This window comes from Anas acuta, chromosome 3 (genome assembly GCF_963932015.1).
Source record: "Anas acuta chromosome 3, bAnaAcu1.1, whole genome shotgun sequence".
Taxonomy (NCBI): Eukaryota; Metazoa; Chordata; class Aves; order Anseriformes; family Anatidae; genus Anas; species Anas acuta.
The window spans coordinates 2,227,587-2,241,892 of NC_088981.1; the positions used below are offsets into that span (position 1 = coordinate 2,227,587).

The 14,306-nt window shown below is 35.7% G+C and overlaps 1 protein-coding gene across 5 annotated transcripts in view; it reads left to right on the top strand.

The window, feature by feature from the left end:
• Window positions 1–14,306, top strand: part of EML6 (EMAP like 6) — a 122,802-nt gene that overhangs the window by 19,739 nt on the left and 88,757 nt on the right. Inside the window, exon 1 of one of the 5 annotated variants that reach the window (XM_068675257.1) lies at window positions 9,831–9,971. The exons of the other annotated variants lie outside the window; for them this stretch is intronic. Within the exon in view, the coding sequence (XP_068531358.1) occupies window positions 9,838–9,971 (134 nt within the window). The 5' untranslated portion in view covers window positions 9,831–9,837. Of the gene's footprint in view, window positions 1–9,830; window positions 9,972–14,306 lie in introns of those variants that run through there. 5 annotated transcript variants of the gene reach the window in all.

The window sequence follows — 14,306 nt, forward strand, 5'->3', positions numbered from 1 at the left end:
TTTCAGTGTTGTGATTTAATTGCAAAGATTGTATTCTAATAACTGGAATGAAATACATGTCTCATGTTCTTAACCTCTCCCTTCCCCAACAAGCACACAACTTCAGAATCCATAGTCAAGCACTATTAGAATTTTTAATGCCAGTTAAATTACACGGCAGCTAGAGTAATACTACATATGGAAAAGTAGTATGGCTAAAATGACATCAGGATTTTTATCAATGTTAAAGAAGGTTTCAGGAGAAACATTACTCTGTGGAAAGCTTTCTGTCTACAGTTTTACCATGATTTAGTAATGAAGTAGTAAAAACTTTAATTTTAGTTCAGCCTGCATTGCAGCAAATAGTAGGTAAAATACATAAACATGTCTTAATATGGGAATGGGAATTCCCTTCCCGTATGAGATCGTAGTTGCCGTTGCAAAGCATTGTGCTCTCTTTGATTGTTATGGTCTCTTCTCTGAGTACACCAGATTCAAAAGTGCAAACTGATTGTGGCCACCCTTGGATAACTCCTTTCATTTCAGGGTACCTTCTATTTTATCGTGGTGGTAGTACTGATGAGTGATGCTGTCCCTTCATTCAGTTTGTGAATGTACTGGACTTAAACCCTAGATAACAAACTTTTTTTTTTTTTTTCCAGATGAAGGCAAAAAAGTGACTGTCACAAGCAGGGGCTGTTCTTTGTGGTTTGGTCTGTTGGCTTTATAATAACACGTCCAAATCTAACGTATTGGTAGTATCATACACCCTCGCTATACTAAAGCCCTTTTGTTTTTGATTTATTTCAGTGTAAACACTTGGCATATGCATAAAACATTAAATTCAGGTCAGAAGATCATGGGGGTATCTAGCCCCTCATTTCTGAAGACAGATATAGCATTTCATATGGCATTTCCAGTTCTATGTGCTGTTCCTCTGTGACTGTTAGCATGCTCTTACTAAAATGTTATATTTGACTTGTTCTTCTGGCTCCCTTGAGTCAGCTAGGTAGAACTAGTTCCTGTGTACGTTTGGCATCCAGCAACCCAAATGGCGTAACTTAAATGGAACCAAAAGCAAGTATGTCTCTTTCCTATTTTGTTCTTGGAATGCTCCCTGATGTGGGACTTCCCAGTCTCAGTTGTAGAAGATATGGGGGTATTTTATGAACCTAACTTATTTTGAAAATTTTAGTGTATGGCTTTGATCAGCAGTTTCAGAAAGCCCTGAGGTATTTAGTTCGTGGGGAAAAAGTTGGCAGCAGATCATAAGCTTTGAACGTTATTTGTTGTTAGACATTTAATCTTTCTTTTTCTTAATTAAAATCTTAATTTATATTTTTAGGTAAACTTCTCTTGATTTCATTATTTTTTCCTTTTACCCCCAACTTATTATACTCACAGTTTAGCTTCTTACATTGCTGTAAAAAACAAGCTTAGCTGAGACAGTGAATAAAATAGTGCTTTTGGTTAGCCTTTAGGGAGATGACTTCATAGTTATCAATCAAACGCCCACGCAGCTGCAACAATCTGCTTAGACTGATGACCCCATGGTCACCTCCCTAAAGGCTGGCTAAAGGTCTCTCATCTCTGCACTGACTCAGAGACATTCTTTGCCTAATACATAGAAAGTTTCCTTGCTGTCTTTTATTTCTGTCCAGCCTGCATATATTTTTTTTTCTGTTCTATTTTCACTCGTGTGTTCATCTAGATGTTTGTTATAGTTACTACCTGTCAACATAAGACCACAGGATCATTGTTTCACCGTATCTGTGAGAATTAGGTGCTGATTTAAATAGCTTAAAGTGTTTATTTCTCTCAAATTAGGTTCGGTTGACTGTAGCCTTTCAAAATGAGGAGTACTGTTGGGGCAAGGGGCAACTGACTTTTCTTCTACTAGATAAAATACTAAAGGCATTTGGTTCTCCAGCCCTGAGACCAAATGGCATGGTGCAAATTGTATCCACCCACTTGCATGTTTTTCTTCTCCAAAAGAGGGTGACAGCATCCAGATGACAGAAACAGTCCATTCCATGTTTTGTCTTCCAGACCTTGCCCAGGCCTTGTCTGGGAAAGCACTAAATACCAAGGGCCAAAACTGCAACTATTTCGGTAGCATAAGCGATAGTTGGCCACTGTTGAATCTGTTCTGAAAGTAGTTTATTTGCTTTTATAGATGAATCTGTTAATTTGAAGGCTTGGCAATTAAATATCTAACTCTAAATATTCAAAGCCAATCAGGAAAGTGCTAACAAATACACCTGAGAACTTGAAGAACCTCTCGTGTTGAAGAGGGTGATAATAAACAGTGTTAGAGGTCCTAGAGGTACTATAAGCCAAGATGGATGCAACAGTAGCAGTAAGCCACTCCAAAACCTGTAGAAGCTGTCAGGATCATGCTAGGCATCTCAATATTTCCACAAATATAGAAGTAGAAAAATCATCAGTAGAAAAGACCATCAGAGTGTAATAATTTTCTTTACTCTTCTTCTCTGCTCTCATATGAGATTTAAACTTAATACAAATAAGAGTATATCAGGAAGTAGTTTGCAGTAGTATTATATAGTAGCCAGGAAAGATGGCTTTCCCCAAAGAGTGTAGCAGGGACTATTGGTGTTATTCTCTCCCACATTTTGGTGGCTAAGTTGTTCTGTCCAAACTATCTAGACTAGTATAAACCACAAAGAAATAATGGAAAATTTTATCTATTTGCTAATGTTCTTATTTTCTGTGGATGTGTATAGTTTTCTGCAGTATTGATACGTGTTGCTTACATTCAGTTGTACAACAACGTGAAACATTTACCTTGTTTATCAATAAAATTGTTTCTCCCGAAACAATCATTAATATCTCTTGTTGAGGATTGTTTCCAAAGTACTCAACTGAAATGTAATAGAGATCAGCTGTGTATGTAACAGGCTATTTACATTTGGCTGGGAGGAACTGTGCCTAATGTGCATATTACTTGTATAGAGATTATGTAAATTTAAAAGCATCACCTTTCTAATCTTACTATGTAGATTTTGAAGGTGGTTTTAAACTGAGGAACTGTTGGAAAAATACGTGTATATTACAATCTTCATGTTTTTTTTTTGCTTAACACTGTTGAACTGCATCTGAAAGGGTGTTTATCTTTGTTCATGATGCGCATAAAATAGCTGAATAAATAGACTTACTCTCTTGCGATCAAAAAATGAACAGGGTGTGACACCTTGCCCTACCGTTTACTTACAAACAAGAACAACTGGTTGGGGATGCTAAGGTTGGGAGCAAACTTGGATGCAGCAGCCATGAGGTGACGGAATTCAAGCTCCTGAGAGATGGGATCAAGGTGGTTAAGCAAGATCACAATCCTGGATTTCAGGAGGGCAGACTCTGACCTTTTCGGAGATCTGCTTGTAAGAATCCCATGTATTAGCATTTAATACATATCGCTTTCAATTATTCTATCTGTTAAAGATTAATGAAATCTAATGAAATTAAAAGCGTATGTTTCAAATAAATTTTAGATGTAGAACATCTACCTACTTTAATGTTGATAGGCTGTTCTGCCGTTGTTGGGGGTGGGGAGGTGTCTGTGAAAGAGGTCAGGTGAGCCATATTTTCAGCAAAATAAGGTAACATGAATATTAGTAAAGTTACATACAATCATCTCAGCCCTTTTCCAGTGAAATAAGAGACCTGATTGAGACCTATGACAAGTCAAAAGAAATTTTTTTAATGTATGTTCCAGTCAGGTTATGAAGTTCTCTTCCAAAGTAAAAATGCAATGCTTCTAAAGGTACTTATGATTTCATTATGGGATAATAAAAGCAGAAGTGTATTATTTTACCATTTTGATATTTAAATCACAGAAGTGGAATAATGCTTTGGCTTTCCATTTTTTTAATTGATTTTTTTTTTTTTTACTTTATTTCAGCTGTCTGCATAAAACAAAAATAAAACTCATGCAAAATACATTGCACAGATTAACATCTAAAATTTTAGTTGATTCTCAATGCAGTAGGTCTGATATTTTTGTACGAGAGAGAAGAATGTCACGCAGCAATTGGACTTACTAATCATTTACTTTCAAAAATACAAGTATAATCAGAAGGTATTAACAGCATTGTAGGCTGAACTGCAAGTAGGTTAGTACTGCAGACTATAACTTACCTGGTGATACCAGTAACAGTCTAGCTGTACTAGTGTGGAACTCAAAAGGGGCAAACTTACCATTAATTTTACTATTTTTCTTGTGCATCTTCCATGGCAGATCTGGGAAATTCTCTGATGCAGCATTCATTAAAATGTTTGCTTCGCATTTTATCTATATACCTCTACTGAGAGCACAACAGGAGATTAGAATATCTGAATCTGACCAGAAGATGTTTGTGACACAAAATTTTAAAAGTGGTACCCAGTCTATCCTAAATATTCTGTAGATGCATCAATTTGCAATCAATCATTACGTTTTAATATGCAATTGAAAGCATTCTGTTTGTGTAAACCAAACCATTTATCATTTGTTTAAAGCATTTATTTTGATACGTTTCTATTCTGAAGCTAATGCAGAATGAAATCTGTATATAGTTCTTTAAGCACTGCAGTCAAGGCTTGGAATACATTATGTTAGACTTTCTCGTATAGCCTTTTCCTTTAGGGAATTTCACATTTCTGAATGCACTGACAAATCATATGTTTGCCTTACTTCTTGAGAAGATGCACTGGACACTTGTGGTATTCTTTGGCTTGTTCTTGGAAAGTGTGATGGTCCACATGACATAAACCTATTATTAACAACTTAAATCTCACAATATCCACCTTAAAAATTGGGCAAGTTTAAAGCTCTTCAGGCTACAGTTAGGTAAATTAGTGTTAAGAGGTTTCAAAGTCTTTATTTTTAAGAACATCTACAAAATTGTTTGCATTAGCTTTTAAATAGCCTATTAGGTACATCGTAATTTTTCTAAAGTGGGAATTTAAGGGTAAGCTTCTATATCTGTAGCTCTGAAACATTGTAAAAGTCATTTTGAACAATGTTGTTCCCATAGAGGCTTCCTGACATCTTTGAAAGATGACTGTGGTCACTCCAGATTTTTAAAATCAAGCTTTTTAAAAGAATTTTGCATATAGTGTCACTTTTTTTTTTTTTTTTTTTAATCGTCATCTGTGCCTTGTGTCGAGTGGTGTTTGGCTGTCTTCCGTTGCTACTGAGTTCATCCACATTAGCTAGGGTCGTTTAGTTTGACTCAGAGCATGCTTTTGAAACAAATCTCCAAATCTCGTACCACATTTTGGTTTGCATCATAAACAGTCTTAATGCATGTAAACTGGATTCCTTCTGGATAAAATAGTTTCATGCTTTCTGTCTGCTATTGCTTAGCAGCTGCTAGGTGGTGTTAAATCCATGGGATCAGACTGAAGTTAATGTGAATTAAGATGTGTCTGGTGTGGACATCACATCCCCAGTGCTAATTTCCATTCCCACAGATTCACTTCTGTTATGCTGCTCTGTACCACCACTCACGTGTTTATAGGATGATTTTTGGGCTTTAATCACGACTGAAGTTTCGAACGCTCCTATGCTGTATGCTGCCAAGTTGTATTAAACTTAAGAAGAGGTTGAAGTCTTGAGGGAAAATAAGTGTTCTGAGTATAGCAATAAAGTTAACTCATAATTTCTGCTGAAATCAGTCTGTCACTTCTTGAAATTATTTCAGGAAGACTAAACTCAGCAGAACCTTGTGTTAGCTACTGTTGATTTCAACCTAATCTGATAGTTAATACTATAGTAAGTATTCATTTGGACAGGGTTTAATTAAACATAAACTAAACCTGGTAGTTAAGAAAGGGCCTTTAATGTTTCTTCAAGGGAATCCTCTGACTGTATTCGGCAATAAGGGAGAAGTGGCCATTCAGTCTATTTTCATGCTTGAGATAAAATAAGTAACAAGTACATAGTTATATAAATCCTTAGGGAGATATGCCAGTTTTACTAGGTGTCAGGTATGAGTGCTTGCTAGTGTAGAAAAACAGTGATTGGAGTATCAAACTGATTAAAGTTTCTATGAGATGCAGAAACATGTGGAACAAGATAATTAATATAAATTAAAAATATGTAATATTACTTTCTTATTGAAGTTGTAATAAGTACAGTGAAAGCAAAATAATTTTTAATTCAAGTGGAAGTTTTCTAATTTTCCCAGAATAACCTTTTTGGTTTCTGAAGGTCTGATACTACATGGATTATTCTTTTCTAAGCAACTGGAATGTTGCCTAAAATGAGAAAGTCAACAGGATATTACATATGATGTGATGTCTTACTAAGCATGGACTGCTAATGCTCATTCTTCAAATCGGTGTAATTTTACACTGATTTTTACAACGGATTTACAATTGTTTTACAACAATTTTTGTAATTTTGGTACTGTCAGTTGCAAAGAAAGTGTAATTATTTACATTTTGATATTAGTTGTTGAAAAAGAGAGAATTTCATGGCCTAGTGGGTAAGGAGGTGGACCACATTAGGGGATATTAAAGTTAAGAATTTGTTCAGCCTTAAATTTTGTACTGATCATAAGGGGGAGGACCATGTTTTACCTTTTGCCAGTTTATTGAAACACTTCAGTTGTAAGTCTGACCAGGGTGTTTCTATAGGCAGAGGTGAAAGAGAATTTCATCCCAAGGGTTGTTTGAAATAGGCATCATGTAGGTCTCTTGATTCTTTTTAGCATCGTAGAAATTATTCTCTGGAGATTTTTGTGAAGATAAGCTTGTAATAAGATTTGTGAAGTGCTGCATTCATGTGTACACAGATCATCTGAATTTGTCTTCAGGCTTTTGTTTACTGCTACTCCTCACAGTTTTAAATGGGTTTTGCTCATTGACACTGTTAACACCCACAATATGTTGTGCTATCTTCATTAATACAACTCTCTTACTGATTGTGCTAATCTTACCTCACAGGACTAAAATAAGAAGTGGAATCATTTAAGAGATATTGTTTAATGCTTCATGCTTATCTTCTATACTTAAAGAAGGGAAAAGAAGCCTATTTTCTGTAGTGTTTGGTACTTGGAAGCCATCAAAGCTTTACAGAATTTTACCTGCCCTTAAGGTAGACAGCCTGAGCCTCTTTGAACTTTATGATTTCTTTTGCTTTAAGTAATATTCATTTATGATGTCCCCATTTGTAGAATAGAGACATTTGGTAGAAGTAGCTTCTGCTGCCATCTGCAGCAGAGGAGCTGGTGAATCTCAGTGGCAGAGCAGAGAGAAGGGATGCCTGGTGCACCTGCATCTGTCTTTTGTACAGTCCCCAGGATATACACCGTGGGCTTTGTCAGACATAGAATGTATTCTAGCTTGAATGCGCTTACTCTTTGTGGTGTATATACAGATTATGCACATGTATATATAGGCTTTCCAGAAATGCTCACATTAACAAGAGTACACGTATACTTCCTAAATATCATTAAAATACTATGTTAGTATTAACTCCTGATTTTTTGAATGGTAATCTCAAGAACAAGATTTTATATCATAAGTGTCTAAGAAGTCATTTGATTTTCTAGTGCTGATGAACTAGTTTCTCATCCAGAAGCACTGCTCCTGCCCACAGTAGTATGAAAAATACATTTTTAGAGCATATATGGTCTTCTGTGAGACTCCAAGAGGCAAAAGCAAAGAAAGATTTTACTTTGGCTTTTATAATTAGTATTAACATTTTAATTAGTATTAACATTTACATTTGAAGCTGTTTTTTTTTTTTTTTCTTGGTTATACAGTGGGCTGATGAAGTAATAAAATTGACTTTGAAATGGACTTTCTCGTTCCTCAGGCAATCAGCTTTTGTGTGGACCACTGTGCTAGGGTGAATTTGATGTACAGACTAATAAAGCCATTTACTTTTTTTTCTTGGTTTCATTCATTCATTTTTTAAAGGAAAGCATAAAAGTACTTATATAACATCATGGTAAATGGCTTAGAGAAAATACTCAATAATATCATAGGAAAATATCAGCAGTTGAAATTTAAAGTGGAGAAACTAAAACCTTTTTTTAGCGACTGTACAAATTTTATTAAGCATCGTACAATAATGCTAACACAACAAAAGAATCAATGAACCAAGAGAGAGAGATAATCAGGAAAAGCTTTTTTTTTTTTAATTTGTATATACAGTTATTTAAATTCTAAAAATGACCAATATGAATTTCTGTCTTTCACCAGACACAAGTGAGAGAAACTTGCTTAATTCACATATCTTTAGGGTTTTACACCTCTATGGCAGAGGGTAGTAGTTTCATACTTCATAGTGATATTCAGCAATATTTCTGTGTTGATTGTAGGAAGACTTTTAAGGGCTTTCAATGTGTTTATGTAGTTCTTACAGTATTTTTAGTAATTTTAATGGAAACATGGGTCTCTCAGTAAAATATATGAGTGTTAGGATGCTTTTTGTTAGCCAGTATCCTAAAATACAACCATTACAAAAACTTGGCAGAATTTGACTGAAATAAATTTGGAAAATTGACAGCTTATTGAAATACTTTGAAATACAGTTCTCAAATTGACAAAGGCTGCAAGTTATAATGTCTATAGAACCACTCACCTGCTGTTGTTGAAGAAGTAACTTTAGGTTTCCTTTTGCAGATACATTTGGTATCTGCCATTCTTTATAGTGGAAATATTTATATAAGCTGCACTTAGGAAGAAAGGGTGATTTATTTATCATGATGAAGAGGAATGCACTGAGCTAGCTGTACATATGTTTTGTCATCTTTTACTTAGGCCCTTTAACCTACAGTCCTTTAACCTTCACAGTGCCTTTAAGTGAGTAACAGCTAGAAGAAGGTGAGATACATCCTTTGCTAGTAAACTTCCATCCAGTTGGTAGCAGTAACCAGCAGCTGGAGAAATTGTGTTCACTTTAAAGTTCTGAGAAGATAGAAATCTGGATATTTGCATAGATTTCTGTTGCTGCTACAATCAAGAAATCAGATATTTTCAACTCCCGTCTCCCCATTCCCAGCTCCTGCATCCAGAGTATTACTTGGAGATGGCAGGAGCAATGGTAGCTGAAGTCCTGTTGCCCACATATGGGATCTTCAGAGCGTATTCCAGAATCAAACAGATATGCTTTGGTGGTCATTTTCTAAGGCACGTGAGCTGGATGTATGCAGGCACATTTTCATAAGCGGAGCAAAATATATCTGACCCTGAGAGAGAAATCTTGGAAAACTTCAGTTTGAACAAATTAGTTTTAGAAGTATTTTAAATAACTACAGGCAGCACTATAAGACAGATTTCTCTTAAAATTGCATCCTTTGATCACTTTTAAGTAATGACTTCAATTCAGTATAAAGCTTCAAAATGAGCTAACTTTCCTTAGACAAAGAAATCAGATGTTGTAAATAGGAATGGGCTCTTAAAATACCCATGCCTGGATTTGCCAGGTTTGTCAGTTTGTAACAAATTTAGATCAGCTGGAAGAGGGATGGGAAAAAAATAGGGGGTTAGATGCAAAATTGTTAGATTGGACTCAGAGAAACTGCTCAAGAGGCTTGGTAAGCACTTCTTAAGCTTATTTATGCTTTTCCAAACAACAACAGAAAGTACCTTATTTTCTAGCTTTGCTGAAGAAATTGAAAATTAATTTCTCAAATCTTTTAATATTTTTATTATTTTAAAGGTATGATCTTTCCCTGCCTTTTAGTTCATTTTTTTATTGCCTACATTGCTGTTACAAACAACATTCTACTTAGCTTGTTTCAAATCAGCAGTGATTGAAATCAGCTGAGTTGCAATGACTCATAGAACCTGTGCTAGAAAGGAGAGAAGGCTAAAGGTAAGCAGAGGAAATGCTGATACTACTTTATGAATTTGTTTCTTTGGTATTCTAGTGCTTACCTTTCTAGATTCTATATCTCAAGTATTGATATGTTGGTGAAGTGTTTGGTTGTTTTTTACTACGATGCTGGAAGCTTCATCATTGGAAATATAACAATGTGGTAAAACCAAGGCTTTCTTTTTAATCTTTAATTATTATTATTTAAAATAAAAAGTGGTATTTATCTGCTAATTGTTTATTAATAATCTGGAGCTGAGTGATATGCCTTTCATCTGCAGCAGTTAGGATAGGCTCTATGTAACTAGGTAAATTCTGTAATGTAGGAAGTTTAGCATGTAAATGTGCTGTTAGATGTGCTCTAGCAACATCTTGAAAATCTTGTGGTAATTGGTAACTGAGGTACAGAGTCTTTATGTAATCTCATGCACAATAGACACTTGATACTTATAATCTTCAGGTTGTTTCAGACAAAATAAGCTAACAAATGTCATATTCATTTTAGTAAGTGCACTTCCTAAAAAAAAATTCATGGTTTATTGTATAAAAGCTTCTTAAATTTGATTTGCTTGGAAAAAGGAACGTGGAATTAGAATATGTACTTATTAAAGGTAGTATTCAAGTCTTTTAAGAATAGTGTTTGTATTTGTGTTGTACACAATTAGCTGGTAAAATAGAATTTCAGAAGCCTAACGAGTACTCATAAAAGTGATACTTCTGACCTTGTGACTGATGTAACTAGAAATTTAGGTGATAGACCTAATTTAATGTTGAATGTAATTTCTATATGTTCTGCTATGTTCTCAGCTTCAACGTAATCTTTGTCAATACGTGCTTTAGCACACCAAACAGGGAGTAAAATTTCTATACAGTTATACCAAACTCGCATTCCTATTGCTGTTATTTTTCAGCCTGTGAAGTATGGGGAACGATAGCCTCTTTGAAAACCTGAGAGAGCATGAGCTTTCAGCTGATTACTACAAAACAGCATAAACAATTTTGTCCTCCTTACAGTTCTTTGGGAGTGACATCTCTCTTTCCACTTGGCCTAAGCAGAGACATCAGATTTAAAGAAGAGCACAGCCAACCTAAAACACCTAACCATGCTGAGTTATAAGTTTGATAGTTCTGTTGCTAGCAGAAGTCCTAAAACTAGAGAATATTCCATATATACAACCAATGCATCACTCCATTCGTTACATGTCTTCCAATACAGCACAATCAGTAAAGATTAACAGTTTTTTTTGCAGGTGTTGGCTAATGTAGATGCATCCAATTCCCATGTACTGTGCAAGATTCTGCTATTAATTATACCTAGAAGTCCATTAGTATGTAGAGGTGCAACTGGCCACAGAACATGGACTGGTGTCATTCAGAAAGTACAGAAGTAAACCTAAATCTAATACCTTGTCTGCTACGGGAGAATTCTTTTATCTCCCTCAGTGTGATCTGATTATTATCTGCTGTACCATACCACATTTTTGAAAAGTAATGAAATTGATGGTCTTGCCTTTGCGTTTCTGTGAGATAACAAGAAATGTCAGTTGGCTGTATTCAAAGGAAGAGAAAGCCTTTTCAGGGCAGCTAAAATTAATGTTTTCCTCCAGCCACACTTAGTATTACCACATTTATCATTTCTATAGACTTCTTTCCACGTAAAAAAAGAGCTGTCATCTGCTTCCAGCTGATCAAATACAGCTCGGCCTTTGTTCACTTGACATAATATTGAGACAACATCTCATTCTTCCCTACTTCTTTCCCTTAAAGTGCTTAAACTCAAAATGTTGTGTGACAGGTTTATCATGAGTAGAATGCCTGAGTAGGAAACAGCAGTAATGTAACTTATTGCACATGAAATAAAACACTTTTCCTGGGTGGGAAATCCTTATCTCTGCTAATCAGTTGGAGGCAAGCATATCCTATGAATTTTGTCATTTCACGCCACTTGTCATGGATGTGAATATACCCAGGGATTTTCAACAAGATAAGATGAAATTTGTTAAACTAAAAATTAAAGTGGGAGTAATCCACAAAAACTATGAGAGTGACACTTTTTTTTTTTTTTTCTTGTTCTCCATGATATTTCTCCTTGACCATTTGTCTATGGGCTTTCTTGCCCATTCTTATTGTGTCTTCTTTTTGTCTTCTCCGATGTTTTATTCATATTGTAGCTCCCTCTTGATCCCTCTTTTTGTTAGCGATGTGTATTGTCTGTCCTGTTCCCAAGGTTTTCTTCTGATTTCCTCTCTCCTCTTTCTCAGATGTATCTGCAAATGTTTTGACTTGGATTGTGTCTTGAGTGATCTGCATAGTTACAGCTATATTCCCTGATGACTGCTAGCTATACAGAAAGTAGAATAGATCCAGGAAATCCCAAAGCAGTTAATTACTGAATCAGCCTCTGGAAAGAATACCTTCAGCTGTGCTGTCAAGCATAGGACCCATCTGTAGCAACTATAGTGCAACTTGATTGACATCATCATGCTTTGGGCAATTAATTAGTGCACAGATATTTACTGTTCATTGTGACCACCAGTTTTAGAGCTGACTGGCTTAATCTTTGCCTGAATTATGTTCACATCCATACTTTTCAGATAAAAGGCACAGCTACAGTCCATTTTTAGACTTTTCAGCTCCAGAGTGTGATGAAATCAGAAAAATAGGCAGTTTGATTGCTAGCAGCACTGTGTGGTTGGTGTCATCTGCTTTGGCTGCACTTTGAATCTGGTATTTGAGCAGAGTCAAACTGAAATACGGTGAACACAGGAAATAAAGGAGGCCAAACCATGAGACAGTGGTCATAATTTCTTCAGTTACAGATTTTATCTGACGTATAAGTTGTATTTGCAGTCACAGTGTTCAGACTGACCTTAGAATCATTAATAATAGACGAATGTGAAGGTCTTATTTAACACTGATTGTTTCAGCTTCATCTTACTGATTTTGCCAAATGGCAATATTTATATCAAAAAGTGCCATGTGTATCTATCATTGGTATTTATTTTCATGTCTTTTGGCCAGAGTCTTTTCAGTCTTAATGTTATATCTGATTTTGCTGTGGTTGCTATGATTTTTACACTTTGATATCCATAACTTTCAAGCAGAGCAAAGAATGAAACACTGCAGAAGAGGTTGTCCATAAATCATTCAATTATCTGAAAAAACTATTCCTTCTCATTTCTAATGTATAATTTTAATAGCTTCTCTTGCTCTGTTTCTACAGAAAGAAGCAAACAACCAAAGCACATGCACAAAAAAAACAACCCAACAACACCCCCCAAGCCCCCCCCCCCCCCCCCAAAAAAAAAGGTTTTATTTTAGACCAGAAGAAGTGCAGTAGCTGTTTTAGCCAAACCACACACATCTGTGCAGTTTTAGTCAGTTCATGATTGTCTAGCAGCATCTCTGCCCTTCTCTTAATCCAGGCCAAGACCCTCTCTTTCCACTATCTTTAGCTCTTTCCTGGAAAAAATAGTCATACCATGTTACATATGAAAATTTCCAGCACTCTTATACTTTTCTCATTTGGGGGGGTATTTTCAGATATTTGCAGAATGCTGAAATAATAAGCATGAATGCAAACATATTACACTCAAATGGAAACTTAGAAATGGTATATGGTAGTGTAATTTGAGATTTATGCAGTAGCATGTGTCTGGTATACTGCAGCTAATAAGCAATATTGCATATTTTTCCCAGATCACTTGTTCAAAAAACACAGTTCATGAGCACATCAACAGTTATTCATACTTACCTTTCATTGACCTTTATTAAACATGTTTTGGATAAAATCCCCTAAGACTTTCTTTCACTGGCAGAAACTTGGAGCTGAAAAGTACTTGTGAGATATGTACAAAATAAATATGCCATCAGAGAACCATGTGACCTTTGTGCTATTGCAGCCATATGTGATGAGGAGCCATGGTGCTGCAGGACTGTGCTGCAGTGCCATTCCCTTTTATTAAATCCGCCATTTTTTCTGTCTGTACATATGCATAGGACTATAAATCACAGCTGGCCTCAAAGTGCAGAACATCTTTGCTAAAAAAAGTGACAATTACATTTTAAGAGATTTTTTCTCTTGCTTCTTTCCACTTCTGTTACTGGGGGGACATTCTAATCACTTGATCAAAACCAATTTAATCTTTAACCTGACTCTATGTACCTGCTGCAGGTATATATAATGATTTTATAAATGATTACACTTTATAAATGATTACACTTAGGCTCAGTTTGTGTCCAGGAGCCGTTCAGAATGCCAAACTAACATAGGGATTTTCAATCACAGTCTGCATAGACTTCATTCAAAAATGTAGGTGTTCGCTTCCTCTGACAAGCAGATGGTCACTGTCTGAGGCAGGCCCCCAGATTCAGAAACGGTTGTTGAGAAAGTTAGCCTGCAATGACTTGCTCTAGGTAGGAAGCCAGTGCAGAGTTATGAATAAATGCCAAAACAGCTAATTGTATCACTCTTCTTCCTACACATGGAACATGAAAG